This window comes from Physeter macrocephalus, chromosome 9 (assembly GCF_002837175.3).
Source record: "Physeter macrocephalus isolate SW-GA chromosome 9, ASM283717v5, whole genome shotgun sequence".
In the NCBI taxonomy this organism is placed as follows: domain Eukaryota; kingdom Metazoa; phylum Chordata; class Mammalia; order Artiodactyla; family Physeteridae; genus Physeter; species Physeter macrocephalus.
In genome coordinates this window covers 15,818,120-15,844,548 of record NC_041222.1, presented here as the reverse complement: position 1 = coordinate 15,844,548, position 26,429 = coordinate 15,818,120, and the positions used below count along the sequence as shown (strand labels likewise).

Sequence of the window (26,429 nt, the reverse complement as noted above, 5' to 3'; positions counted from 1 at the left end):
GGGGGAGGCCACAACAGTGAGAGGCCCGCGTACCGCAAAAAAAAAAAAAAACAAAAAAAACATGTAAGTAAATTATGAAATATCTTAGATGGTGAACAATATGTACAAAAACAAAAGGTAAGGAGGATGGAGGATGTTAGGCAGTCACAGTATTTTAAGTTAGGTGGTCACTTGCAAAGGTGGCATGTAAGCAAAGAACTGAAGAAGGTGAGGGAGTCACAGGGAAACCTAGGGAAAGTCGTTTGGGAATGAGGTGGGAACATTTCTGATACATTTTAACAACAGCCAGTAGGTCAGTGTGACTGGACTGACATGAAAAAAAAGGAAGGTCACCAATGGCCACGTGATGGAGAAACACGCACAGTAAAGATGGACTACTCTGAATGAGATAGGAAGTTACTGAAGAGGTTTCAGAAACTGATATGTAATGGAAAAAGAATATGAGAAAGAAAAATTTTTAAAAATATATATATAAAAAACTGAATCACTTTGCTGTACACTAGAAACTAATACAACATTGTAAATCAACTATACTTCAATTTAAAAAAAAAAGAAAAGAAACTGCTATGGTCAGAGTCAGGCTGCCTTTGAGAGAATTAGACCTAGGCACTCCTCCTGGGTGAGCATAGTCCCACAGGCACAGGCTTGACAAGCAGGTGGCAGCTTTCAGAGTAGAACAAGGTTCCCCATCTTCAGGGAATGTGGGCACATGGCTCGCCATGGACTACAAGCTAGATGCAGCAATGCCGCCTTCTCAACCAGGAGCCACTGTACAGTGTGGAAACTGTTCCACTGTGCCCTGGATATGCTGTAACATTGTAAAGGAAATATAAAAATGACATTGCTGGGGGCTTCCCTGGTGGCGCAGTGGTTGAGAGTCCGCCTGCCGATGCAGGGGACGCGGGTTCGTGCCCCGGTCCGGGAGGATCCCACGTGCCGCGGAGCGGCTGGGCCCGTGAGCCATGGCCGCTGAGCCTGCGCGTCCGGAGCCTGTGCTCCGCAACGGGAGAGGCCACAACAGTGAGAGGCCCGCGTACCGAAAAAAAAAAAAAAAAAAATGACATTACTAAAGCAGAGATATCCGGAAGTAATATAAATTCTCCTAGAGGCATGCTCTGTTTTCTTGAATTATCCCTTTGTGAGACAGCTAGTCAAGACTAGGACTAAAAGCTGAGGCTATGGGAATAGAAAAAGCTTCTCAAGTTACAGAAATTGACAGCAAGCTCTATCTGTCACCATCCTGGAAAAGAAAATATACTTTTCCTAATATCCCTGCTGCAATGAAAACAGTAAGCAGAGAATTACAACCAAATAGCAAGTAGGGCCTGAGGATATAGCAAGCAGGGCCTGAGAATAACAAGAGCTGATTGTATATGGCAGGAGAGTCAAACCTTAGTTCTACTGAAATACATTTATAGCCAAGGCAAGTATATGACTCCCAAATGGACAAGTAAATATTGAAGCCTTGGTTTCTCCCAATAAACAGAGATCCTCTGGTTATAATAAAATGCTCAGCCAATGGTCACTGCTGAGGGTCACTCAGATAGTTCCTGTTTCCGTGAGAAGCTTTTGATACTGTTCTCCACGGGGAGCATAAACATCCTTCCAGCATCCAACTTGGGTCTGCTAGAGGGCACACACCACCTTTGTCTCTAAGTTGCTTTTGCTGTTCTCAACTATAAATCCAGGGGCTCGACATCTACCATCCAATAATGCAATAAGCAGTAAGTCCTTTTGGCTGCCATGATGAATGAAACAAATACACCTGGTAAATTGTATTTTAGAGCTTAGACCTAAAAGGGAAAGGAACTTCTGTCCCTCCCTTTTTCCCTTAATTTGACAGAGACAGTATTAAATGTGATATCAATTGTTAAAATGCTTTTGAAAATTATAAAAACGAAGTAATATTATAGAGAATTCAGAAAAAAAATAGCTCACAATTCTCCCTAACAAGAACTTTCATTTCTGCACATTCTTATAGTCATTTTCTTATATATGTACATTTTATATAGTAGCAATTATAGCATATAAACAAGTCTGTATCCTGCTTTTGTCACCTAACATTTTAATGAAACATTTTTTGATGTTGCTAATTCTAGTTATCAAAATTATTACTATAACATCATAATATATTATTTGCCTAATTTAAGATTGTTATTTTGCTTCTAATTGAATCTTATTATAAGTAATGTAACAAGTATTGTTTTTATTTTTCTTTTAATCTCCTTATGTCCTTAGGAATTATTGGGTCAAAACATGTGAGTATTTTTATGGCTTAACACATAATGATAACTTAGTTTTCAAACATGTTATAACGACCTGTATTGTAAACGGCTTCAATTAAATAGATATAAACTAGGGCATCAATTAAATGGGCCAATCTCTAATTTGGCAGATGACCAGATAATCCAATGGAATGTTCTGGCACACTACCAACAAAAATTCCATTACCTTCATTTCTCTCAGTAGATTTGGCCTGTAGTTATGCAGAACCATTTGTGTCTTCCTTGTGCACAATTTGTTACGACACTCAGATAAAACAATATGGAAGGAACGATCTGTTGTTGATCATACCTGCTGGCCAGTCACCTGAAATGTCTCCTCTGCATGTATACAGGTTATTTCAAGAGGTTCTGTCCCAGACACATGTCTCAACAATCGACAGGTCTACAAAAAACCATTTCTATAGTTCAACTTTCTCATTCTTCACAATACATAGCATCATTTTATAATTAACAAAGAAAATAAAACATTAAAACCTATAAAAATAAATTTGTACATTAATAAGATTATTATAATATTGCATTGGTTACCAACGGATTCTCTAGTAGCAAAGCAGGAACAAATACGGGTTTATTAGCATATACCCTACTGTTTCTACTTCCTATCTGATCATGGCAAGGTGGTCACAGAATATTAGAACCAAGAGGAACCCTGAAAGTACCTTGTAGTGCCCACATATTTTATGTATGAAGAAACGTGGCTCAGAGAAGGACTTATCCAAGGTCTCTCAGCTGAACTATGTCAGTTACCACAAGCTACACATTCTTTCTGCCAACAAATAACACTTCTCCCTGTCAATCAACACACCTTTTACTGGAGATAACACTGGATTAGGAAAGACTGATATAATGAGTAAAGAGCCTGTATCAATGAAAATTTTTGAAAATAATTTTTCAATAATTTCTTGAGGCTTAAAGCAGAAAATTAGGGAAAAATTTTTTTTCACTTTTTAAAAAGATTTGCTGCAGGATTCCTATAATTAGCAAGTTTGCCTGCAGTCATACTTGATTTATAAACAAAACAGCATCAGATCTATTTTTAAAAGGAGATGTATCTACAGTCATTTTAAGAATGCTCCCTAGTAGTTTTCAGATGTAAACAAATAAAGGAGAGGAAGCTAGCTTAGTTAGTCTAAAAGTTCCTTCTAACCATTAGTATGTGAGATTCAGTGAGCAGGGGACATTAGATAATATAAACACAGCTAGATGGTTCATATCTGTGCATTAATATCCATGTTGGCTGGGACGTACCTCATATATACAAGGGGATATATTCATCACGTGTACAATGGTTAAGTATACATTTCTTTACTAGCAGATGTCTGACATTCTCAACAGGTAGAAGCCTTACAATATCAATCAATAATTGGAATTATAACAAAAGGGGCAGGTAAAGCACCAGTAACACATAACAAAGATTTGGGCAGAACAGGAGAGATTCCGAGAAGGAATACTGTGCTGAATGTCTTCTCTGTCCCTCCATATCCACTCTTTTTTCTTCTTGGGAGACTGACCTATGTGGTCTACAGCTGTGTTTGGCCAATGGGAAGCCCCAGCAATACAGCAGCAGGGATGAGGAGGGTAAGGGCCTTTATTCTCATGCTCTTTCCCTGCAGGTTGCTGTGGGCTGTCTCTGTGTCTAGTCCTAAAACCACAACTACTCAAGGCTCTCTGAAGGACTCTGTGCCCTTCCAGTTTCCAGAAACCACTCACTCCCCCTGTTAATTTGGTTGTAGGAGTAGTACCAGCTCTGCTGTCACTAACCCCAATTCCTGTACTCTCATGGTTTCCCCACATCCTACCCATGCAATTGTAAGTGGCTCCTTTATTAAACCCTCTTAAAATTAACCTAGGGCTTCCCTGGTGGCGCAGTGGTTGAGAGCCTGCCTGCCAATGCAGGGGACACGGGTTCGTGCCCCGGTCCGGGAAGATCCCACATGCCGCGGAGCAGCTGGGCTCGTGAGCCATGGCCGCTGAGCCTGTGCGTCCAGAGCCTGTGCTCCGCAACGGGAGAGGCCACAACGGTGAGAAGCCGCGTACCACAAAAGAAAAAAAAAAAAAAAAAAATTAACCTAATTTGAATGTGCCATCTCTTTCCTGCTGAGACTCAAATGATTCAGATACAAACAAGGTCATATGATGTATCTCCATTGCTCTACTCCAAGAGCTAATCTCTTTGATGGAATAAGGAAGAAGGTTAAGAAGGGCATTTGTGGGTTCTAGCATTTTTTATTGTTTTGTTTTAGAGGACAAATTGTTATAAGAACAGAACAGATAAACATGATATTTTTAAAATTCCAAAGGCAAGAGAGAAAATGCTCTTATGAGTAAACCAAAAACTGTATTTGTGTTAATATTACCTGATGATAGTACAGCTTTCATTAAACTACAGTTTTTTTAACAAGCAACCTATTGCTCACCTCAACAAGCCGCTCTTTCTGTTCAGAGAGTTTGCAGGCATATTCAGCCAAACCTTCTAAATTTCCTTCTACTCCAGTAAGTTTTAATGCTTTGAGAACCACATGATCAGTGTGGTATTTTACCAGATCTGCTGCCAGCTGAGCTGCTGTACTATGAAGCTGCAGATGTGGGGAGTGAAGGGTAATGAAAAAAAGACAACAAACAATAAGGTTTTGTGACCAAAAACCTCATGAGTACTTTAAAAACTAAAGAGTAGCAACCTCATATCAGTCCCACTTGATCTGCTGAGGGGAAAGTGTAAAGTTTCCTGTGGTAATAGAACTGCATAGCCCTGGGGAGCTTGCAACTTCTCCCAAGGGCAGGAGGGATATTGACATCTTTGAGTCCCCTGGTGTTGGTGGTAATCCTGTTTGCAGAAGGTGAACTGGTCATCGTGGCAGAGTAGCCTGATCCTCTTCTCATCCTGTTATCAACCAGCTCTTTCCCACACAGCTTCTCTCTTACTTACAAAATGCTTCTGCTATTCTTAAAGGTAGTGAGAAATAGAATAGTATGAAGAGAATGGTATTCTGCATATTTAGAGGAAAATCAAACAGCAGTTCATTATCATTAATAAGTTTTTAAACAGACATTTGAAAAAGTATCATTGTGAGATGCAGTCAAATATATATTCAACAAATTTTATTAAATACCTACGTTATGACAGGAACTGAACTAAAGGCTGGACATACATGACAAGCAGGACACAACCCCTTCCCTCGGGGGCTCACAGTTTATATTGCTATCCACAGCTTTACTGTCTAACTCTTGGGTCACAGGAGAAATGACAGATAAAAGGATAATGAAAACCTCAAGGTTTTATTTAACTTTAGGTGGAATGGATTTTAAGCATTGCTCACTCTCACTGAACATCTTTGCATACTATTAACTCCAAAATCTTTTCTTCTCCTTATCCTGCCTTTTAAAAAAAAATGTTAAGACAGGTTATTTTGGGGTTCACCAGAAAGAGATTATTTTTAATAACACTGTCCTAAGGAAAATCTGATTTTTAATTAAGCCTATTTGAATGAAGTGATTCTTTTTTTCCTGGAAGTAATCCAATGTCCATTCAAATTGCAGGACTTTGTACAAAATTAACAATAGGGTAGTCCACATTCATGAAATCAAGTGAGAATAATTACAGTCAGAAACAAAGACATTAAATGCATTTTCCTTTGGAAATTAAATGCACGTAAGAATTCAAAAGATTTTGTTTAACCATCAGGGTCATAGAAAATAGCTAATGCCAGCCTTTTATTTTACAAACTATGAAACAGGTCCCTAGAGACTGAGTGACTTGTTGAAGGTCACGTAAATCTTACAAATGGTTCTGGAGACAACTTATAAACTCCAAGGGAAGAAGGGTGAATAAACATGAAGTTCCTGCTCTGTGCAAGGTACTGAAAGTAGCTTTACAGACATTATCTCCCTTAATCCTCATAAAAATTCTTCTAGGTTGATGTTATTATACCCATTTCAGAGGTAAGGAAAATGAAGCTTATGGAAAGCCACTCAGTCTATCACCAAAAGATTTTATGTTCAACTGATAGTCAGAGTCTTAACAATAGTTTAGTTAAAATTGAATAGGCTGGAAAAAATGAGTAGGCTTTTTTTAAACCATAGAAGACCATATCCTTCTAATGTTTAATAGGATGTTAAAATGAAGGTTTCAACAGAGGTCAATGAAACATCACCAGACAATTTATATTTCAAACTCCCCCAAACCAATTCATTCTCTTGAGCCCTTGACTCTCTTAAAAAATATAAAAGAACAAAGAAATTAGAGATAAGTGAGAAGAGAGGTTTTTGTGAGGAGGGTCTTTCCGGTGCTCGCTGTGAATCCCCTCCCAGGCACACCCCAGAATGGAGGGAGCAACGTGGCACAGAAGTTACAAAGTAAGGGGCTGGTCAGGGGAGGCACCAGGAGAGCCTCTGAAGAGCACACTCAAGTATTCACAACAGAGAAAGTCAGCTTTAAACATCTTCGAGCCCAGTGCCTCTCATAAGGGCACCAGTTACTAAGAACTCCCCACTTCCTCTCTTCTTTCCCTGTGCCACAACCTGGCAAAGATCTGGAACAGAAGCTAGATAATAGGGGATGAAGGGCCTGAAAAAGAGACAAGAGACCACACTTCCCCCAAAAGCCCTAGGTGGGCTAGAGGAGTGGGGAACAGAAGCAAAGTCCTACAATTGAATGAATCAAAATACTGATTAATATATTGGAACAAACATTCTCATTTTTGAACTGAGTTTGTATTTTATGACCTAAAGCAGGGATTGGTGAACATTTTCTGTAGAGGGCCAGAGAGTAAATATTTTAGGCTTTTCAGGCCACATAGTTGCAACTACCCAACTCAAATGGGCAGAACTGTGTCCCCCCAAAAAACTTTATTAATAAAAACAGCCTGGCTGTAGTTCACAAAGCCCTGACTTAAAGTGACTTTCAATTACCTAAGAGTGACCAAATAAGTCATTAGATGATAAAGTTTTCATCCAGGGAACAGGGAAATCTTCATAGCCAAAAGAACATTTTAAAATATCAACTTTATTAAGGTATAATTTATATACAACAAAATGTACCAAGGGTACAGTTCGATGAGTTTTGACAAACATTTACACCCAAGTAACTACCAGCGTAATCAATATTTACGACACTTCCATTACCACAAAAAGTTCTCCCATGCCCTTTTGTAGTAAGTATCCCCCCTACTTTTGACCCCAGGCAGTCACTGACCTGGTTTCTGTCACTATAAATCAGTTTGGCCTTTTAAAGAATTTTTTCTAAATAGAATTACACACACACACTTTTGTGTCTGACTTCTTTCACTCAGTGTAACGTTTAAGCAATTCATCCATGTTATTACCCGTATTGAAAGTGTTCCTTTATATTGCTGAAGAGCATTTGATATAGTTATACCAAAATTCATTTATTGATTCCCCTGTTGATGGATATTTATTTATTTATTTGACCGTACCGTGCCACTTGCAGGATCTCAGTTCCCCAACCAGGGACTGAACCCAGGCTCTTGGCAGTGAAAGCATGAAGTCCTAACCACTGGACCACCAGGGAATTCCCTGGAAATTTAGATTGTTTCCACTTTCGGGCTGTTATAAACATTTGTGTACAAGCTTTGAGAATGATGGCACTAATAAAACAGTGGCTTCAGAATAACTAGGTCAAAGGAAAACTTTACAAATATTTTCTGGGCACAGGAACATACTAATGCTAAGGCATTTTATATATATCATACAACATGACAACTTGCAAAGAATTAAAAGAGGCTAGATTTCAAACTATACTTACTTCTTTCTTAAGTTCATTGAGGCTGTGACTGATTTTCAATATAGCGAGTTCCAGTTCTTCATCGATGCTCTTTGTTTTCTTGCTTTGCTAAAAAGTTTTAAAAGTACATGTGAAGAGTTATCTTTTTCATCTTGTAATTCCAATTTTACTCAAACTACAAGCATAATAAATTTTTAATATCATCTGTGAACTATAAGAAAAGTAGATTTTTAAAATTCACCTGTTTATGGTTAGAGTGGAAAAGAGAATTTTAGTTATTTAGTTACATTTTTCTACTCTAAACAGGTGAATTTTTAAAATCTAATTTTCTTTAATAAATTTATCATGTCTAAAACTAACCTGTTTTATCTTCTGCCTGGAATTCTCAGCTCTTCATTCTTAACCTAGATAAAAATTAAAACCCTCTTCATCTTCAAGTCCTTACATAAATGTCTCTTTCTCAGAAAGGCCTTCTTAGATCACACAATTTAGATTAGACCCTTTTCTTACCCTCTCTAACCTTTTCTCTAAGTAATCATCCTAGTTTGCAATTACATATGTTCTTTTGATTTTTGTTGTTGTTGTTTAAAGTCTATTTTCCTCACTAGGCCTTGGTAAGCTCCGTGAAGGCTGGGATCACATTTATTTTGCTCACCACTGAATGCACAATACCTGGCACAGCAAATGGAAGGTAGCAGGTATTCAATTCTTTGAATGAATAAATCAGTTAAATGTCAATCTCTTCATGAAGCTTCTTGATTCCTCTCGATAAATACAAATTCAACCTCCTTCAAACTCTCTCAACACATGATCTGTACTTTCTCTTAGGACACTTACAAAGATTTTTGTACTCGTCTCACACCTTCCCACATTTTTCTACGTTGCAAAATTCTTGCAGGCAAAGATTTTATCTTACTCATCTTTAGATTTTCGGTGCCTGTCATATAAAAGGCACTCAGTGACAACTGCTGAAAAAGTGAATGAATGAACAATACATCTGACATGCAGAATCCAAGTGCTTGTGAAACATGTGAAAGGTGCTAACTGCAAATTTAAGTATTGATAGAACTGGATTCCCAACACAGAGAGCGTTTCCTCACAGAAACTCTTTATATTGCATGTTGGCTTAAAGTTTAATTCTAAAGCAATCTACACTTCAGATTAGATATCACATAGACAATTCAAACTAAACACAAAATACTGCTTTTATCCCTGACACCATTCTACCGTAGTTAAGTTTCCCTGTTAATATGAGCATTTGCAATATTGTGATGCCAAGAAAATATGAGGGAAATCTGTGATTTATACTACTCTTCATTCATAAATCAATCTCGTCACAAGGAAGCAGACTGCTGGACCCTCTCAGGCACATTCACCCTTCTTCATCTTTACTGCCTAAGCTTTTGTCCATGATTTCCAGATTTGATCTATCCATGCTGTATGCTGTAAACCATGTTAAATACTTTTTTGACATATCCTAGGCCTAAGAAATAAATAAATGGTGCCAGAGACATGTCTCAGGGCTCTACCTGTCAAATCTGTAATCCATGCTCTAGAAGAGACTGGGTGCACACCTCCTGTGTTGTACCACTTCTGTCAGTCCTTGCCACTCTTGCCCGAATAACTCCCACGTTTGAAGCGCACCAGCAGCCTGCTTAAGGCTCTTAAAGTGGCTGCCTGCCAGTCTGAGACCAGGAATCTGTGCAAAAGTGAAAAATATTTCACCTGCCAGCTGGATCTACCCTGGTCTTCATTGCTTCTAAACCTCAGTAAGTTTTCTAAATCCTTGTGTCAGTAAATCAGCTGTCCTCAGAGTTAAGAACTGTGCACATCTGAACGGCTCCGGCAGTTAAGACTCAGGTCCCAAGAACCTCTAGTAAATCCTTGTGTCAGTAAATCAGCTGTCCTCAGAGTTAAGAACTGTGCACATCTGAACGGCTCCGGCAGTTAAGACTCAGGTCCCAAGTTAAGACTCTAGGCTTGGTTGAACCTCTGCTCGTCACTCTGAAGAAGCATTTTGGGGAGGAATTTTCCAGAGGTGAGTCTGGTGGAAGAGTGGGGACCACAGGGTGAACTAGTGATGGCGATGGTGGCACAGAATCCAGACTGGCCAGGATGAGAAACAACAGGCCTAGAAATGTTGAATACCGTGAGTGCTGATGGGAAGGATGCTTTGGCCAAGTAGGGGGCAGAAAAGGAATGAGACACCCTTGGCCCACTCTGGACCACATTCACACTCCTGGTGGTGACGGCACCTGCCACAACTCTCAGGGCTCCAGGGAAAAGCTATTACAGAAGATTTACTTTGATGAAATAAAGCTCTTACAGCTTCAATCCACACAGAAATTAACTGCTGCAGTTCCATCCTGGCCTGAGCTGACAGTTCCAAGATGCGTTCCCTGTGCTCATGGCTGGTATAGGCACAATCAGTAAAGTCCTCTGTGCGCTCCAAGAGGGCGTCCAGCATCGCAGAGAGAGTCTCTTTGGACTGAAAATAAAGATTCTCCCGAAGAGTTTCAATATTCATCTGAGAACAAAAAGGACATACATCCACATGAGTCAACATTCCCACCTAACCAGATGGGCTGTGCTTTCTCCCAGGGCCCAGGAAGACGCTAGCAATTCCTTTCCCTGTCTGAAAGCTCAGGAGAAATACAGCGTCCAGGGATGACTTTATTGTCCACTAACCCAGGAGGACACACTGCTCGAGAGCCACCAATGGCCGTGCGGAGCTTTATTACTATAGTCGTTAACAAAGCATTTCTACAAGATCAATGAATACTAAGGCAGGAGGAGCATTATCATGTAGCAACTGGTAGGAAAAATGAACCAGCTTCCAGGTAAAGGATGTGTATCTGACAAAATGCCAAGGCAAAGCCCTGGAAGATGTTACAGCCAAAAATGAATGTGTTGAGCCCAGGGGGGATGGTGTGGAAGGTATGGGGTATAGAAGGGACTAGGAAAGGCATCCATTTTTCCTTCATTAATTCAGCGAAACTAGTCTCCCTACATTTTTTCTTATGTCCCCAACAGTACCTCCCTGACCAAAACATTCTCTACCAGGGGACCTCAATCATCTTTCTAAAACGTACCTCTTCAGATACTGCCACCTCCCTCTAATTGGCTCAACACCTATAAAACCAAAAGCCCAAACTTGTACCGCATAACACAAAACCTTCCAAGGTCTTGTCTTTACATATCTTTCTAACAGTCTACCTCATCTCTCTGAGTTCCTAAACCTCCTTTCACTTCAGCCAGCCTGTGCTTAGAGTTCCCTGAATGTGTGACAAACACATGTTCACTAGTACAATTTTCTCTCTCTCAGTTTTCTGAGATATGCTATGTCACTTCAACCTTATTTAACCTCTAGCCCTTGAAATATGTCACAGAAACAACCTGGGCTGAGAGGCAGTAGGTGGTGATGATCCTGATTGTGGGCACAATTCTTGCGCTGATAAGGATAACTTACATTTGTTTCACACTTTAAAGTCCTTTCACAACTATCATTCCAAATTAATCCTTACATATGACCCATTTTAACATGATCCCTGAAAATACCAAGATTTGGGAAGGTCGAGAGGTCACAGGGAAGTAATAGCTTCCCTTTCTCCTCCTGGCCCAAGTTATCTCCAGTAATCGCTCTGTTCTATGGAGACAGGATTTTTCTTTTTTTTTTTTCTTAAGCTAGGAAAGAACATGGATAAAAGTGAGGTATGGAATTGACAATGAGAACCTGAGAATTTGAGGATTTAAACACAATTACAACATAAAAATCAGTCCACATACCATTTATGTTAAACTTTTTTATTTTCCTTTAAAGAGAACATATATATGTTTTTTGTTTTTTTTTTTTTTTGGCGGTACGCGGGCCTCTCACTGCCGTGGCCTCTCCCACCGCGGAGCACAGGCTCTGGACGCGCAGGCCCAGCGGCCATGGCTCACGGGCCCAGCCGCTCCGCGGCATGCGGGACCCTCCCGGACCGGGGGCACGAACCTGTGTCCCCTGCACCGGCAGGCGGACTCCCAACCACTGCGCCACCAGGGAAGCCCCATATATATGTTTTTAAACAGCAACTTAGTAGATTTTTTTTTTGAAAGCCACCTATTTGCATGTTTTCATAAGATCTGTTCATATATTCGAAGTGACGAAAGAAGTATCCAGTCTCCCTCTACAGATGTAAAGAAGATAACCACTGACAGTGGGACAGTCTATTCACGATCGCTCTGCTCTGCGGAGTGCCTGCTGGCGAAAAGACCAGCAGCCAGAGCTGTCGGCAGCGGCCACAGGTACCACACTGCCCCTAGTTAGCCTGGAACCAGAAATGCAGCGCCAAGAGGCCAAAGACCTGGCTCTACCCCTACTTGTTTCCTTGTTATCCTTTGACCTTTGACATCTATCCCTTCAGCCTTAACAAAAAGAGGGAATTAGAAAAATTCTCTCTAAGATTCCTTTCAGTAATAAAAACTCTGAAAGAATGACTGGTCCCGGTAGCTTCCTCCCCCTCAGGAGGGGATGTGGGGTAGGACAGACAGCATATAAACAGACTCAGAGGTGTAAACTGAAAGGTCATGGACTTTGGGATCAGAAAGTCCTGGTTCTAAACAAGGGTTCTACCACATATTAGCTTTCCTCCTTAAAAACATGGGTATAGTAATATGCATCTAAAAGGGAAGTTAGAGATTAAATGAGAAAATACTTACTGAGAGCATGATGCCTAAAAATAAATGTTCTTTCCATTACTTTCTTCCACCCCATGTTCCTACTTAGATGGAAAGAATACCATCCCTGTCACAGCCCTGGCTACTAGAGAGGGAGGTAACCCTTAGCATATTAGAGAACTTCTCAGGGCCCTCGTTTTCCCACCTATTAAATGAGGGAGTTGTGTTAGACAATTTCCTGGGTCTTCCCGACTAGACACTGCTCTTACTAAAGAGCACTGTCACCATCTCTGAGTTGTGATGAGTTCTGCCCTGAAATGGTGGGGATTCTGGAGTCAGGCTGCCAACTTTCAAATCCTAACTCTGGCACTTTCTAGCTAGCAAGTTACTTAATCTCTGTTTCTCAGTCTCCTCAACAGTATAATGGGAATAATAATAATAGTTCTTGTGAGATTGAGATACACACACACATGCACATTTAAAGCACAGGGCTGGCACAGAATAAGTGCTTGATAAATGTTAGCATGTATTATTGTTCATTTAAAAATTTTAAGTATCATTAATGCTATCACTATTACTACAGTCTCAAAGTATCTATTCTATAGCACAAGGAAGAGCAGGAATTCCAGCAGATTCCAGATCTGCTGTCTGTAATCATCCATAATGGTATGGCCTTGCTCTAGAGCTCGAAGGGAACACTTCTAAACAGAGGACAAGAGGCTACACCTAAACCATACAGCTAAACAGGGCCAGAGTAGCTACTATAATCCTAGACCAGTGTTCTCTGTACAAACTACACTAAGCTTTATGTTACTAAATATTAAGTTTGTACACTGTGGCATTGTTTTAAAGACAAATATCTGCCTTTGTGAAGCATCTATTCTAAAATATTAAACAAAACTATGGCTACTACATATAATGATGCTTCTTTGAAATGGCAAGAAAAAACAAAATGTATTCTCTCTATTCTTACCTTGAATTCCTTAATTCCAGTAAAAATACTGATAGATGAAATGTCGGTCTCTCCATTTGGTTTGCATTCGGTCACAATTTCAATTACCTTATCCAATGCCACTTTCATTCTGTCAAATACTCCTTCTTTGTTTTTATGGGCTGATTCACAGTTGGGATGCCTGAGACACGTCTTTGAAACAATTGAAAATTTTTATGTTAAGATTTGGCCCATATCATAATACACAAAATCTTACAGAGAATATGCCATGCTAATAAAAATGGTTCTTTACCAAAATCTCCCGTGTCCCTGGCTCACCCAGCTGCTTCTCCTCACTAAAAGTGGAAGTAGGATGAGTAAAAAGCGACAGCAAGGTTAAGTGAAAAAGGCAGAGTGCAAAACTACATCTTTATACTTTAGTATGTTTACTTAAAATTTTTGATAAAAAAAAACAACCCTATATCTTCATCATGATTAAAACTTTTAAAATGTTGCCTAATATGTGCAAGAGCTAAAAAAGAATGAGGAAAAATGAACAGATGTTTTATGACTGTGGATTCATCTTTGACTTTTAGAAAATGATGTAAAGGAAAAACTTCTCCAGGGCCTAGCTATGAACAGAGCCTTCCAAGCAGACTCCAGTGAATCCTGTTTCTGTGGCTTCACTGATCCTAGCATCGAGGCAATATTCCGAGCAGAAAAGGCAATCCTAAACAAACTGCTAATGAGATGTTTACTAGTTCTTTCTTGAATTGTACCAATTTGCTGGCCAACTGCTGTTTGAAATTACAAGCTCTTGACTGACAATTTTGTTAAAAGTAGAATAAGGACTTAGAGGTATGAATTGACAGAATAAACCAGCTAAGGGCTGACTTAATACTCCACTGTTACTTAACAGATTCTAACTTGCCTAGCTTTTTCTAGAGCACATGTGCTGGCTCCCCAATGAGACTAGCAAAACCCCACAGGCAGTGACCATGTGTGACAGGCCTCCATTCACAGCACTTAATAAGCCATTTTCTGCTTAGTTGCTCAAAGCTGACTCATAGATTACCTGATGTTTGGAACTGGGGATGGAAGTTAACATTCTTGTTAAAGAATAACTGAAATTTAACTATTATAGCCCATATTCCAATTTATCACTTTCATCTTTTTAAAGTGTAAAATACATAAATTAGATGCATTTAATCAGGTTTTCTAATTAATTTACAACACAGTAAAACAAAAATTTTCTTACCTTTGAAGCTGTGAGAAGCATCATTGTACACTTTTCAAGAACTGCCCTAGCTGCTGCCATTTTTGCCTTTTTCTTTTCATCTTTCAAATCCTAAACATGGAACAAAACCACTGAGCAGTCTAGGATCATGTAAACAGCTCAATTTTTTGAGAAATAATTTACTCCATAATAATAATATTCAACAATTAAGTAACATTGTTTTAAAAAAGTGACAAAGTAGAAAAAAAACCAGAATAAATGTTTTATAAAATGTCACCACTTCAATGTAAATACATCAACACAATGGAGTAGAAAGAAACAGCTGCCCTTACTAAGGGCGGCACAGCCAGGAACTGAGACCTAGGGAGAGGCTGCCATGTGGCTCGCATTCTGATGGCCTGCACACCTGACATTCTGCCCATGTGAACACACCTCACTCCCAACTAGAAACAACCATCCTATGCTTTACTTAATTAAAAGTGACTTATTTACTGAGCATTTGTGGATTATTATTTCCATCAAAATCGACACTTAGAAGTCAACTCTTTCAGGGATCTTGTCTGATTAATCCCATCTAAGGGCATATTCATCTCAAGTTTTTTTGTTGTTGTTGTTTTAATCCTAAACTTAGCCAATATGCTGCTCTAAAATGTTCTTAAGATGTTTCTTGGGCATATAATTTTCCCCAATTAGAATATAAACTCTGAAGTAGGCACTGTATTTGGGTTGGTTTTTTTTTTCATTTGGTTTCTCTTCATATAGCCCTTGATATGAATGTGTGCTATCACAGAAGATCTCCAAATATTGCTGATTAAATCTACAACCAAATACTCTCATAATAGTTTGGTAACCATCTAAATCAGGGGTCAGCAAAAATTTTCAATAAAAGGCCAGATAATAAATTTTTGAGGCTTTCAGGTTCATCTGGTCTCTGAAACAACTACTTAATTTTGCCAGTGTAGTATGAAATCTACCCTAGACAATACATAAACAAATTAATATGGTTGTGTTCCAATAACTTTACTTATGGATGCTGAAATTTGGATTACATAAAATTTTCACCTGTCACATTAGTCAATTTTTTTTTCTCACTTGTCAGTTGGATGAAAAGCCTTTTCTTACAAATAACAAAGACCTAAAGTTTGAAAGTGATTTCCTTTTATTTGTTTTAATAAATGAGAGTGGATTCAAAGTTATCCCTATAATAATACCACTCTCATTCACTTGCATCCCAGTACAGCTTTCTTTAATAGGAAAGAAAGAAGCAAAGTTACATCTAGTAAATGAGACACTGCAAAAAACTCCAAAGCTAATTCAGGTCACAAGGTAACATTCCAAAGGACTGTATCCTACATGTGATTATCATCCATCAGGAGTATCTTTCAAAAATAAAGGTTGAGGTCACTTCTAAAATTTCCATCCATTCCTTGTCTTTAACATACTGGACAGGACTTCTAGCAAAAAAACCTGTGGGTCTAGTTGACAATGCATCAAGTGTGTATACATAACGCTTGTAAGCCATATATTACACCATATATTGTATGGTGATAGCAAGTGATCCAAAAAGATGGCATCTCAATCTGTTAGAGGGCTGGTCCACAGGACAAAACATAGGCCTCATTAAACCCAGATATCCAAGAAGCACTAAGTGAAGCATATAATCCAGCCTGCCACTTTCCAGGCCAATATCCACCTTCCAACTCCAGCTACAATCAGGAAAGTTCACACCCAAAACCATGGCCTATGGGACTATACCAAAGCATCTCAAGAAGAGATCAATTATATATTTAACTTGACAGGATAAATTCATGCACAAGTACTCCAGCAACAAGAAAAAGTCAATCCTGGATTTGACATGGTTTTCCACCTCCCTAAACTTCAGAACTTAACAGTCTGAATTGGGGAACAGATCTACAAAGAACTAATATCATGGTGCGGTTTGAAAACTACAGGCTTTAGAATCAGACATAATTGAGTTCAACCTGCTAGAAAAGTGACCTTGGGAAACTTTATTATCTTCTCAAGTTCAGTTTCCTCACGTGTGAAACAGTAATAACAATACCTACCTTATACGGATGTTCTGAGAATTAAATGAGATCATGAATATGAAGTAGCTAACGTATAGCCAATGCAAATCACCCAATGCTTGGGTTATTACTATTAATCTAATATAGAACAATTATAGAAAGATATAATAACACAATAATATATAACAAGTTACAGAAAGAATAATAAGAGATATATAACAAAATACTATCAGGATATGTATGATGACTCATTTATTTGCCTGAGCCCTTGTAGAAGAGTCAAATGGAAAGTTCTGTGAAAGAGGAAGTAATTGAATTGGGCCTTGAAGGCAAGTATGACCTTTCCCAGTGTGTGAGGTGGGAAAATATTTAACTGTTATCTGTGAGCAAAAAAAGGCATACAGATCTATTTCCTTTATCCTGGCTTATTTATGAAAGGCTTTCAAGAGCAAGGTTATAGATTTAATAAGCAAAAAAACCAACCCAAATGATCACAAAGATCACACCTCTATCCAAATTGAAAAGTATAAATGTATCTCAAGATTTTTAAATATGGTAAACACATACATTTTGCCTATCTCCAGTAAGATGTGCAAACTCCACCATTTCATTTCCAAATTGACTGAATATTTGGACAAACTCTTGAAAGCTGTTCACTTTCTCCAGTCTTTCCATAGTTGCAAGAACCTGCAAAACAGACATTATTTTATTATCAGGTTTAGATGTGAAAGAGACTGAGACATCAAACCTGAGCCAAGAGAGGAACAAAAGAGAATTTCTAAATTCTAGGGTAAAGTTGAGAAAGAGTCCGAGGAAAAGACAGAGAAGAAAGGACTCAGAGAAGCAGATGCAGATTCAAAGGTTAGAATCATCTAGGGAATGATTTCTTTTTAGGATGGGAAGACTTGGGCTTACTTGAAAATTAAAGGAAAAAGTAAAGGAAATGACTAAATATGCAAGAGATCATTTATGCAGCAAGGTCTGGAGAAGGTGGGAATGGGCAGGACTAAGGTAATCAAATCTTCAGAGAAGTAGGAGGGGGATGAGGATAAAAGATGATACACAGAAGCTTTAAGGTTCAGTGAACCAGAACTGGGGGAACCCCATCCTCCTCAGAAAAGTGGAAGGAAGGTCACCCGCATAGTGAGGAGTGGAAAGGGCGATTAGGGACTTCAAGAGTAGGAAAAGTTTGGATCAGTCAGAAACTGCCTGTGGTGAATAAGTTAATTGCCAAGAAGCTTTGGGCAGCCAGGGGTAGACAGAAAGCATGTTTGTAACACAGCCAACAGACAACGTTATGTATTTTCTTGATATTTAGAAGTAAAGTAAATAGATGTGAAACATATTTTCAAATACTTTTCTCTAAAATAACAGTACTGGATTAGTTTTAGTCAGACCAAGATAGGTAAGGAAAACACAGATAACCTGTGTTTACTTATTTTTAATGAGGATATGACGGATATTTGGCATGTTAATCTGCCCCGGCAGCTCACGAAGCCTAGGCAACTAATGTAGATAAGGCAGATTGCCACCACTGAGCAAAACCTCCGTCTTCCAAAGAGAGGAAGGTTTGTTCCTATTCCTCTAGCACTGTCTGATTCACCTCTCCAATTTCTTTTTCTCTTTAAACTTACACTTTTCAATTCACTCAATACTAGCCAGGTAGTTTTGTCCTCAAATGAGTGGGAGGATCCCTTCCCTGGCTGACTGCCCTCCTCTTTGCCTAGGGGATTATCCAGGGAGAGAAGTGATTGGGACTTCCCTGGTGGTCCAGTGGGTAAGATTCCGCACTCCCGGGCTTCCCTGGTGGCACAGTGGTTGAGAGTCCGCCTGCCGATGCAGGGGACACGGGTTCGTGCCCCAGTCCGGGAAGATCCCACATGACGCGGAGCGGATGGGCCCGTGAGCCATGGCCGCTGAGCCTGTGCGTCCGGAGCCTGTGCTCCGCGGCAGGGGAGGCCACAGCGGTGGGAGGTCCGCATACCGCAAAAAAAAAAAAAAAAGGAAAAGGATTCCACGCTCCCAATGCAGGGGGCCCTGGTTCATCCCTGGTCGGGGAAATAGATCCCGCATGCACGCCGCAACTAAGAGTTCGCGTGCCACAACTAAAAGATCCCGCCTGCCGCAACAAAGACCCGCAGCTAAATAAATAATTGTACACACCTTGGCTTCCCTGTTGATGGAGAAGCATGGCCATTATCTGAGAGACTGAAAGAGGTCTAGACTGGAAGAGTTAAAATCTATTCTCTAAATTTTATGATTATTAAGTAATATTTAGGAACTTTGCATACAGAAATTTTATAATGTGGATAATTGTGGTTTCAGGTAATTGAGCTTTTTCTTAAGCATATAAATTGTTACTCTCTGACTTGGGGGAAAAAAAGGCACTGAGGAATTCAGTATTTTTATCAGCTAGGTTTCTACTACATACATTGTCATGGTGCTCAGCTTTTCTTCCCACATTTGTACACACGAAAAGTTTTCACCAATAAACCTCAACAAGTAGATAATGGTTTTCTGAGAAGAAATGTTATTTGCATTCAAAAGTTTGAGCCCAGTATATACATTTAGGAATTACAGGTATAGATGAAACATCACTTTTAAACTATAGACAATTAGAATAATAAACAATTAAAACAGACAAGCATTGCTGAATTACCTGCAGTTAACCTAAAAAAAAAAAAAAAAAAAAAGAAAAAACTTTTTGAACAACCCTGAAAGACACAAGTAGAAACATCAGAAAGGTAAGTACCTTATTTCTTGACCTTATTATCTGCTTAATGACTACTCGGTCGGCCAGCAATAACACTTTTGTCACTGAAGAAAGAAGTAATCTTGCAGCCTTTATAACTCCTGTTTTATCTGTAAAAATTGTGATCTGGCCATCAGATTCTGTACGATTCAAGCTGCTCATATCTGTAAGCGCTGCAATTGTTTCTCCTAAGAAGAAAGGCAAAGGTGGGGGGGGGCGTTAAATTCAGAATAAGTCACACAAATTAAATCCAGACTTTTCTCTAATCTTTAAGGTAATGTGCTCAATGGGTAAAAACTCGACTTTGGACTCTTATTTCGGGAATAAGAAATAGCTTCTTCTTGATGAACCCAAGGATTATCATATAAGGTTCTCTAATGGCAAAATAATGGTACATTCCTAAGAATTGTGAAAAATTGTTGCATTCATCGAGTTTGAAAAATATTATAACTTTTGTTTCCAGCGGTATGGCAAACTACATGATCCCAAAAGCCTCCTGCTCTATAAGGCCAAGTAAGAGAGATCCCAGGAGCCAATAACCAAAGAACCTAAAAGCAGAGAAGTAAGCAGCTGCCCAGGCTTTGGCTAGGGCTGAGGGGATAGAGGGAGCATCGGGGGGGCAGGGGTGGGGGTGGGTGTCACTGCCCATCTCCACAACCTGAAGGGGTTTGGGTTTTTATGGATATGAAGGGAGAGAAGACAAGACTTTGGGCCCCAGCAGGAGGCATCCTCAGTGAAAAGTGGGCCTAGAAAAACCATCCCTCTGTAGGCAGAGGGAAACAATAAGCAAGTTCATCTGTTGGTCAGCCTGGGCCCTGGTTGGGAAAACAAAACAAAAGTGTTCCTCCTAAGAACCCAAATCACAGGCTGACCCTCAGGCTTGTTGTTTGAATGTATACTTCTCACAATGCCCAGAATAAACCATTCTACCAAATAAACTCCCAACCCTCTAGAAAAAGTCTCTTCTTCATTGTTGCTATGAAAATCTTTTGATTTCTATAATAGCAATTAACCATCAATAAAACAATTCAAATATTTCTTGTCCCCCCCAAATGAAACCAGACTGTAACTTTTTCCCAAACCTTACTGTTTAAATTTAAAAGTTTAAAAAAAATAAACTTTTCATCATCTTGTCATGTTCAAGATCATTTTTAAGTCGTAAATAAGTCTGAGTACATAATGGATTGATTTTCTCACAAAAGCCCTCTTGTCGATATTATTACATACACCCAAGAGGCTAAGGATCTCGAGAAAAATTATCTGAATTTTAACGGACATTTCACAAGGTATGACATAATGAGTCAGGATTCAGGAAGATTAGTCTGATAGAAGCATATAAAATGGACTAGAAAGGAGAGATTCAGAGCCAGGCTACTAACCAGGCAGCTATTTTACTTGTGGGTGTGAAGCAGTAAGGAACTTACTAGGATGACAGCCATAGGAATATAAAAAAGATGATTTGGGAGATTCTGAGGGAACAAAATATAAAATTAGGACCTTAACAGTGATAAGAAGGAAAGGAAAAGTGAAAAAAATGGCTTCAAGGTTGTAAACCTAAGTCACTTAAAAAAGTCAGAAGGGCATGGGAAGGGAGATGATAAATTTAGTTTCAGACAATAGGAATTTGAAATGATACAGAAAAACCCAAAAGATAAGCCATTACATATGGAGTGGTTACATATCATGACAACAGCTGAAGTTCTACTAACAGACGAAGTCTGTGGTAGCCAGCCTCCAAGGTGGCTCCCAATGGTCCCCACCTCCTGGTATTTTCATCCTTGTGTTCTCTCCTCCCACATTATACCAGGGTTGGTATGGCAGAAGTGACAGTATGTTACACCCAACGTTAGGTTGTTAAAGATTCTGAGGTTGCCATCTTGGTTGCTCTCTCTCTCTGAGGGAAGCCATTTACCATGTTGTACGCAGCCACTACTGCAGAGAGGCATACATGGGGAGAATCGGAGGCCTCTGGTCAAGAGCCAGCAAAAATGTGAAGCTTGCCAATAACCAAGAGAGGGAGCTTGAAAGCAGATCTCGCAGTCCAGCCAAACCTGCAGGCCCAGCCAACACCCTGAGTGCAACCTCATGAGAGACGCTGACCCAGAACCAGCTGGTTAAGCTACTCCCTGATTTCTGACCCTCAGAAACTATGTGAGGGAATAAAATGTTTGTGGTTTTAAGTTGCTAAGTTTGGGTTAATATGTTACACAGCAATAGGTAACTAATACAAAGTTTATATAGCAAATATGAAGAGAAAAAAGAGGTTAGAATTAAACTTTAACGTACAGAGAAAGGAGCAAGAGGAAAAGTATCACTTTGTAATAGCAAGAAGTATAAAAATGTTTCCTCTGCGCCCCTGGAAAATGTTACTTTTTCCAGTAGCTCTCAATCATCAAAGATATTAGAGGGGCTTCCCTGGTGGCGCAGTGGTTGAGAGTCCGCCTGCCAATGCAGGGGACACGGGTTCGTGCCCCGGTCCGGGAGGATCCCACATGCCGCAGAGCGGCTGGGCCCGTAAGCCATGGCCGCTGAGCCTGCGCTCCGCAACGGAAGAGGCCACAACAGTGAGAGGCCCGCGTACCGCAAAAAAAAAAAAAAAAGATATTACATATGAGCTTGCCCATATGGCGTTATTTGACCTTTCCTTTTTCTGACTAAACCCCAGGCATTTAGCCCTAAGTATGTGGGACGGTAACATTTGGTTAGCTCCACCATCAAAGTTAAATGCTTCCTTAACATTATAAAGTTGTTCCAAGTATAGACTGTTCAGAAATTAGTTCCCTGGAAAAGTCACAAAGCTGCCTTAGAGTTTCATGGCTGTCATTTTTTAACTTGTTATATGTAACTAGTTAGTGTTATGTCTTAAAGCAAAAACTCCAAGTCGGTCAAATACAAATATTTATTGAGTGCCCACAGAAAATGTAAAACTTGACTAGAAGCTAAGTAAAAAGTAAAAGCAGTTGGGGGGTGGACAAAATGGGTGGACTCAAAAGGTACAAACTTCCAGTTATAAGCTAAATAAGTCATGGGATGTAATGCACAGCCTGGCAACCATAGTTAATAATACTGTACTGCATATTTGAAAGTTGCTAAAGAGTAAATCTTAAGTTTTCACTGCAAGAAAAAAAAAATCTTGTAACTATGTGTGAATGTTAACTAGACCTACTGTGGTGATCATTTCACAATATATACAAATATCTAATCATTACACTGTATACCTGAAACTAATATAATGTTGTATGTCAATTATACCTCAATTAGAAAAAAGTAAAAACACAATGCAAAAGTTCAACACAGGGAAAGAAAAGTTAGAAATAATCATTATAATGACAGCTAATATTTATTGAGCACTTTCTATGTGCCAAATGCATACATGCATTATGTCAAAACACTGCTATAAACACTAACAATATCCCCACTTTACAGATTAGAAAACTGAGGTTTAAAAAAGTTTAGTAGCTTGCCCAATATCACACTGCTAGCAAGTGGAAGAGTTGGGATTGACTCCAAAGCCACAGTTCTTTATCACTACTTTACACTATTCCCCTCAAATGAATATTAAATGGTCCAAAGGAGAAAATGACTACTATAGCCTGAGTGGGCTAGAAACATTCCAGGAGTGACTTAAGTCTTAAATTTGTATATGTTAAGAGAAAATAAGGCTTCCATATCCTACAACTCCAGGAGGCACCATTCTCATTATCTTATCTGAGTGACCGTAAGAGGCAGTTCTCAAGAAGGGAAAGGCACTTCACATGAGAAGAGACAACAGGTGCAGCCCATGACACCAGACAGCATCCAAAAGACACCTGCATGGAGCTCCTAGGCTTACAGGACTTTCAGGGCAGCAGAGTCTACTGGAGCTGGGGTAGGTGAACACATCCTCTTCTCACCTTACACTGAGCACAGTGACATGCTACGAAGCCAAGAAGGTGAGGACTCAGGCTGCCCTTTCTTTTAAAAACCCTTTCTCTTGCTCTAATTAAGGGTTTGCTTAAGAAACAGTAACATGAAAAACATCTCTAAGTTTTCTGTTGAATTGTCCACGGCATTATGTAATAACGTCTGTTGTATAAGTGCCCACACAATTTAGTTCCAGGAAAAAAAGTCACTTTCCTCTTGACAAGCTGGTTTGTTTCCTTTCAACAAACAATGAGAATTATATAACCCCTTCTTTCCCACATTTCTTGTCTTGCTTTCCAGGAAGTACAAAGATAAATTTCATGTTTAATTAGAGTAACAATGTTGGCCAAAGTTTCTAGTATATTTATTTTTATCTCCTATTTTAATGAGTTTATTAAACATATGTTTAATTGTAACTATTTTACATCTCTCTCTCTCTCTCTCTTTTATTTTTGTTGTTTACACCCTACAGCTTGCAGGATCTTAGTTCCCCGACCAGGGATTGCACCCAGGCCACAGCAGTGAAAGCACCAAGTCCTAACCACTGGACCGCCAGGGAATTCCCTTAAATCACTTTTAATACGTAGGTAAAACATAAATTATGTATAGAATAAGGCCATCCCCTTCCCTACATAAAATCTATTCTATATCTTAGTGATGGCTAGAAACCGAAGAGTCAACTCAGAATCCTCCCTTTGCTTTAGTCAATAACCAAGTTCTATCATTTAATCACCTTAGTGAATATTTAGTGTACTCTTTCTGGTTTTTATATCCCTAACACACTGTCTTGGTTTAGCCTGGTTTACTGGAAAAGCTTCCACATTAATCTCTCTGCCTTTAGTCTCAACTCTCTCTCAATCAACCCTCATTTGTTCATTTCCTCCGTACTACCAGAAAGATTTCTAACACAAAATTATTGTCTTTCAGCTGGCCCCAAATTCCTCAATCTATCAAGTATAGAATAGTACCTGAAGTCATTCAATAACATTAGGGCCATGTATTGCCTGGCTGGCCCCTCCACATTACTTGGCCTTATCTCACCCACTCCCTTCCCCCCAGGATGACCCTCCAAACATACCTGCTCCTCTCTCAGGGTTGCCCATCTCAATTAAGAGCACCACCATTTACCCACCAAACCTTGGAGTTATCCATGACTCTTCTTCCCATCACATCCCACATCCAAACAATCAGCAAATCCTACCAGCTCCACCTTTTCAATATAACCAAATGCAACTCCTTTTCACCACCTTAAGTGTTATCACTGGGTCTAAGTCACCATCGTCTATCACCTGAACCACTACAACAGCCTCCTAACTGGTCTCTGATTTCACCCCCATACCTCCTAAAATCTATTCTCCCTACAGCAGCCACCAGGGATCCTTTTAAAATATAAATGAGATTATGTCACCATCCTGCACAAAACCTTCCACTAGCCCCACTGTGACACTTAGAACACGGCCCAAGGTTCCTGTCTTTGCCTAGAAAGCCATACCTCTTCTTGCTCTTCTCCTTGCCTGGAATGTCCTTCCCCCAGATATTCACATAGTTGGGGTCCTCACTTCATTGCAGTCTCTGCTTCAGTGTTACTTCCTTAGAGAGATTTCCTGACTCCACCCCCCCAATTTCAGTAGTTCTCAACTGGGGAGATTTTGATCCCTCAGAGGACATTTGGCAATGTCGAGACATTTTTGGCTGTCACAATGGGGGAAGAAGGGATTTACAGGCATCTGATAGGTAGAAGTTAGGGATTCTACAATGTACGGGGGAGCCCGCACCCCCAACAAAGAATTATCAAGCCCAAAATGTCAATGGCATCAAAGTTGAGAAACCCTGCCCTCCCTAAAATATACCTCCTTTGGTCTCCTAACCCTTATTCTGCTTTACTATTTTCTCCATGATAACTGTCGCCATGATAACTTATGCACATATCTATTTATTCATTTGTTTATGGTCTCCCTCATTAGAATGGCAAGCTCCACAAGGGCAGACTTTATACTGATTTCTACGTGGCTATATCCCTCTGGTCTAGAAGAATGCCTGGCATATGGCCAGCACTCAGTAAATATTTATTTAAAGAATAGGTCGATAAATGACACTTTAACAAAGCTGAATTATCTATATCCGTCAAAACTCCCCAGGTTCTCTCAAACTTCTATGCCACCAGTTATAGAGACTTGTGAGACATCAGGAAATCTGAAGTCAGATTTGTCTGCTGTAGAGACAGGAACAGACTTATTTTTATTTCCATTTCCTACATGATGGCAAATAGACTAATATGCTCCTTGACAGTAGAGTCCATGCCTCACATTCCTTCTATACCTCTTGCATTCAATGGCTGATGGCCAGGATGGTGGGCTTGTATCCTGCCCAGTGAAAGAATTCAATGTTTCAGATTTAGGACTTAATCCAAGAGAAATTCAATATTCCTGGATGCTAATCTAGGGCTTTAATGACGTAGGCATCAGTAATAACAGGGCTAAAACACAGTACACATCTTTACTCAAAATAAGACAATAATTTGTCATGATATCCAAAGCAATAAAATTGGTATAAATAGGCTTTAACATACCTGCTTGTTTAGCTTCAATACAGGCAATATTTATTTCTTCTTTCAAGTCCCAGTTTTCATTGGCTATAGCTTCCCCTACTTTAACAAATCTTCCAACTGCCAAGTTGACGGCTTGTCCTACACGCTGAATTGCTTGCAGAGTTTTATCAGACTTTTTGGTATTATCTTTATGATTAATAAGTGTGGTGATCTAAAAATAAAAGATAAAAGCAACCTGCTTAAATTTTATCTCAATACTTTTTTTTAAAAGCTGTATCACAGGGCTTCCCTGGTGGCGTAGTGGTTGAGAGTCCACCTGCCGATGCAGCGGACACGGGTTCGTGCCC

The 26,429-nt window shown here is 39.5% G+C and overlaps 1 protein-coding gene across 4 annotated transcripts in view; it reads right to left on the bottom strand.

Annotated features, from left to right (window-relative positions):
- CTNNAL1 (catenin alpha like 1) overlaps window positions 1–26,429 on the bottom strand; it is a 62,353-nt gene that overhangs the window by 19,482 nt on the left and 16,442 nt on the right. For 3 of the 4 annotated variants that reach the window (XR_008618179.1, XM_007122556.4, XM_055087047.1), the window contains exons 2-10: window positions 26,104–26,293; window positions 19,632–19,819; window positions 17,447–17,566; window positions 14,874–14,963; window positions 13,658–13,828; window positions 10,352–10,552; window positions 8,047–8,133; window positions 4,703–4,861; window positions 2,575–2,667 (exon numbers count right to left, since the gene is read on the bottom strand). Coding sequence is in view for 3 of the 4 variants with exons in the window: in XM_007122556.4 (XP_007122618.2) it covers window positions 2,575–2,667; window positions 4,703–4,861; window positions 8,047–8,133; window positions 10,352–10,552; window positions 13,658–13,828; window positions 14,874–14,963; window positions 17,447–17,566; window positions 19,632–19,819; window positions 26,104–26,293 (1,299 nt within the window). In the remaining variant the exon portion in view is untranslated. The remainder of the gene's footprint in view (window positions 1–2,574; window positions 2,668–4,702; window positions 4,862–8,046; window positions 8,134–10,351; window positions 10,553–13,657; window positions 13,829–14,873; window positions 14,964–17,446; window positions 17,567–19,631; window positions 19,820–26,103; window positions 26,294–26,429) is intronic. The other variant, XM_028493699.2, reaches the window with a different exon arrangement.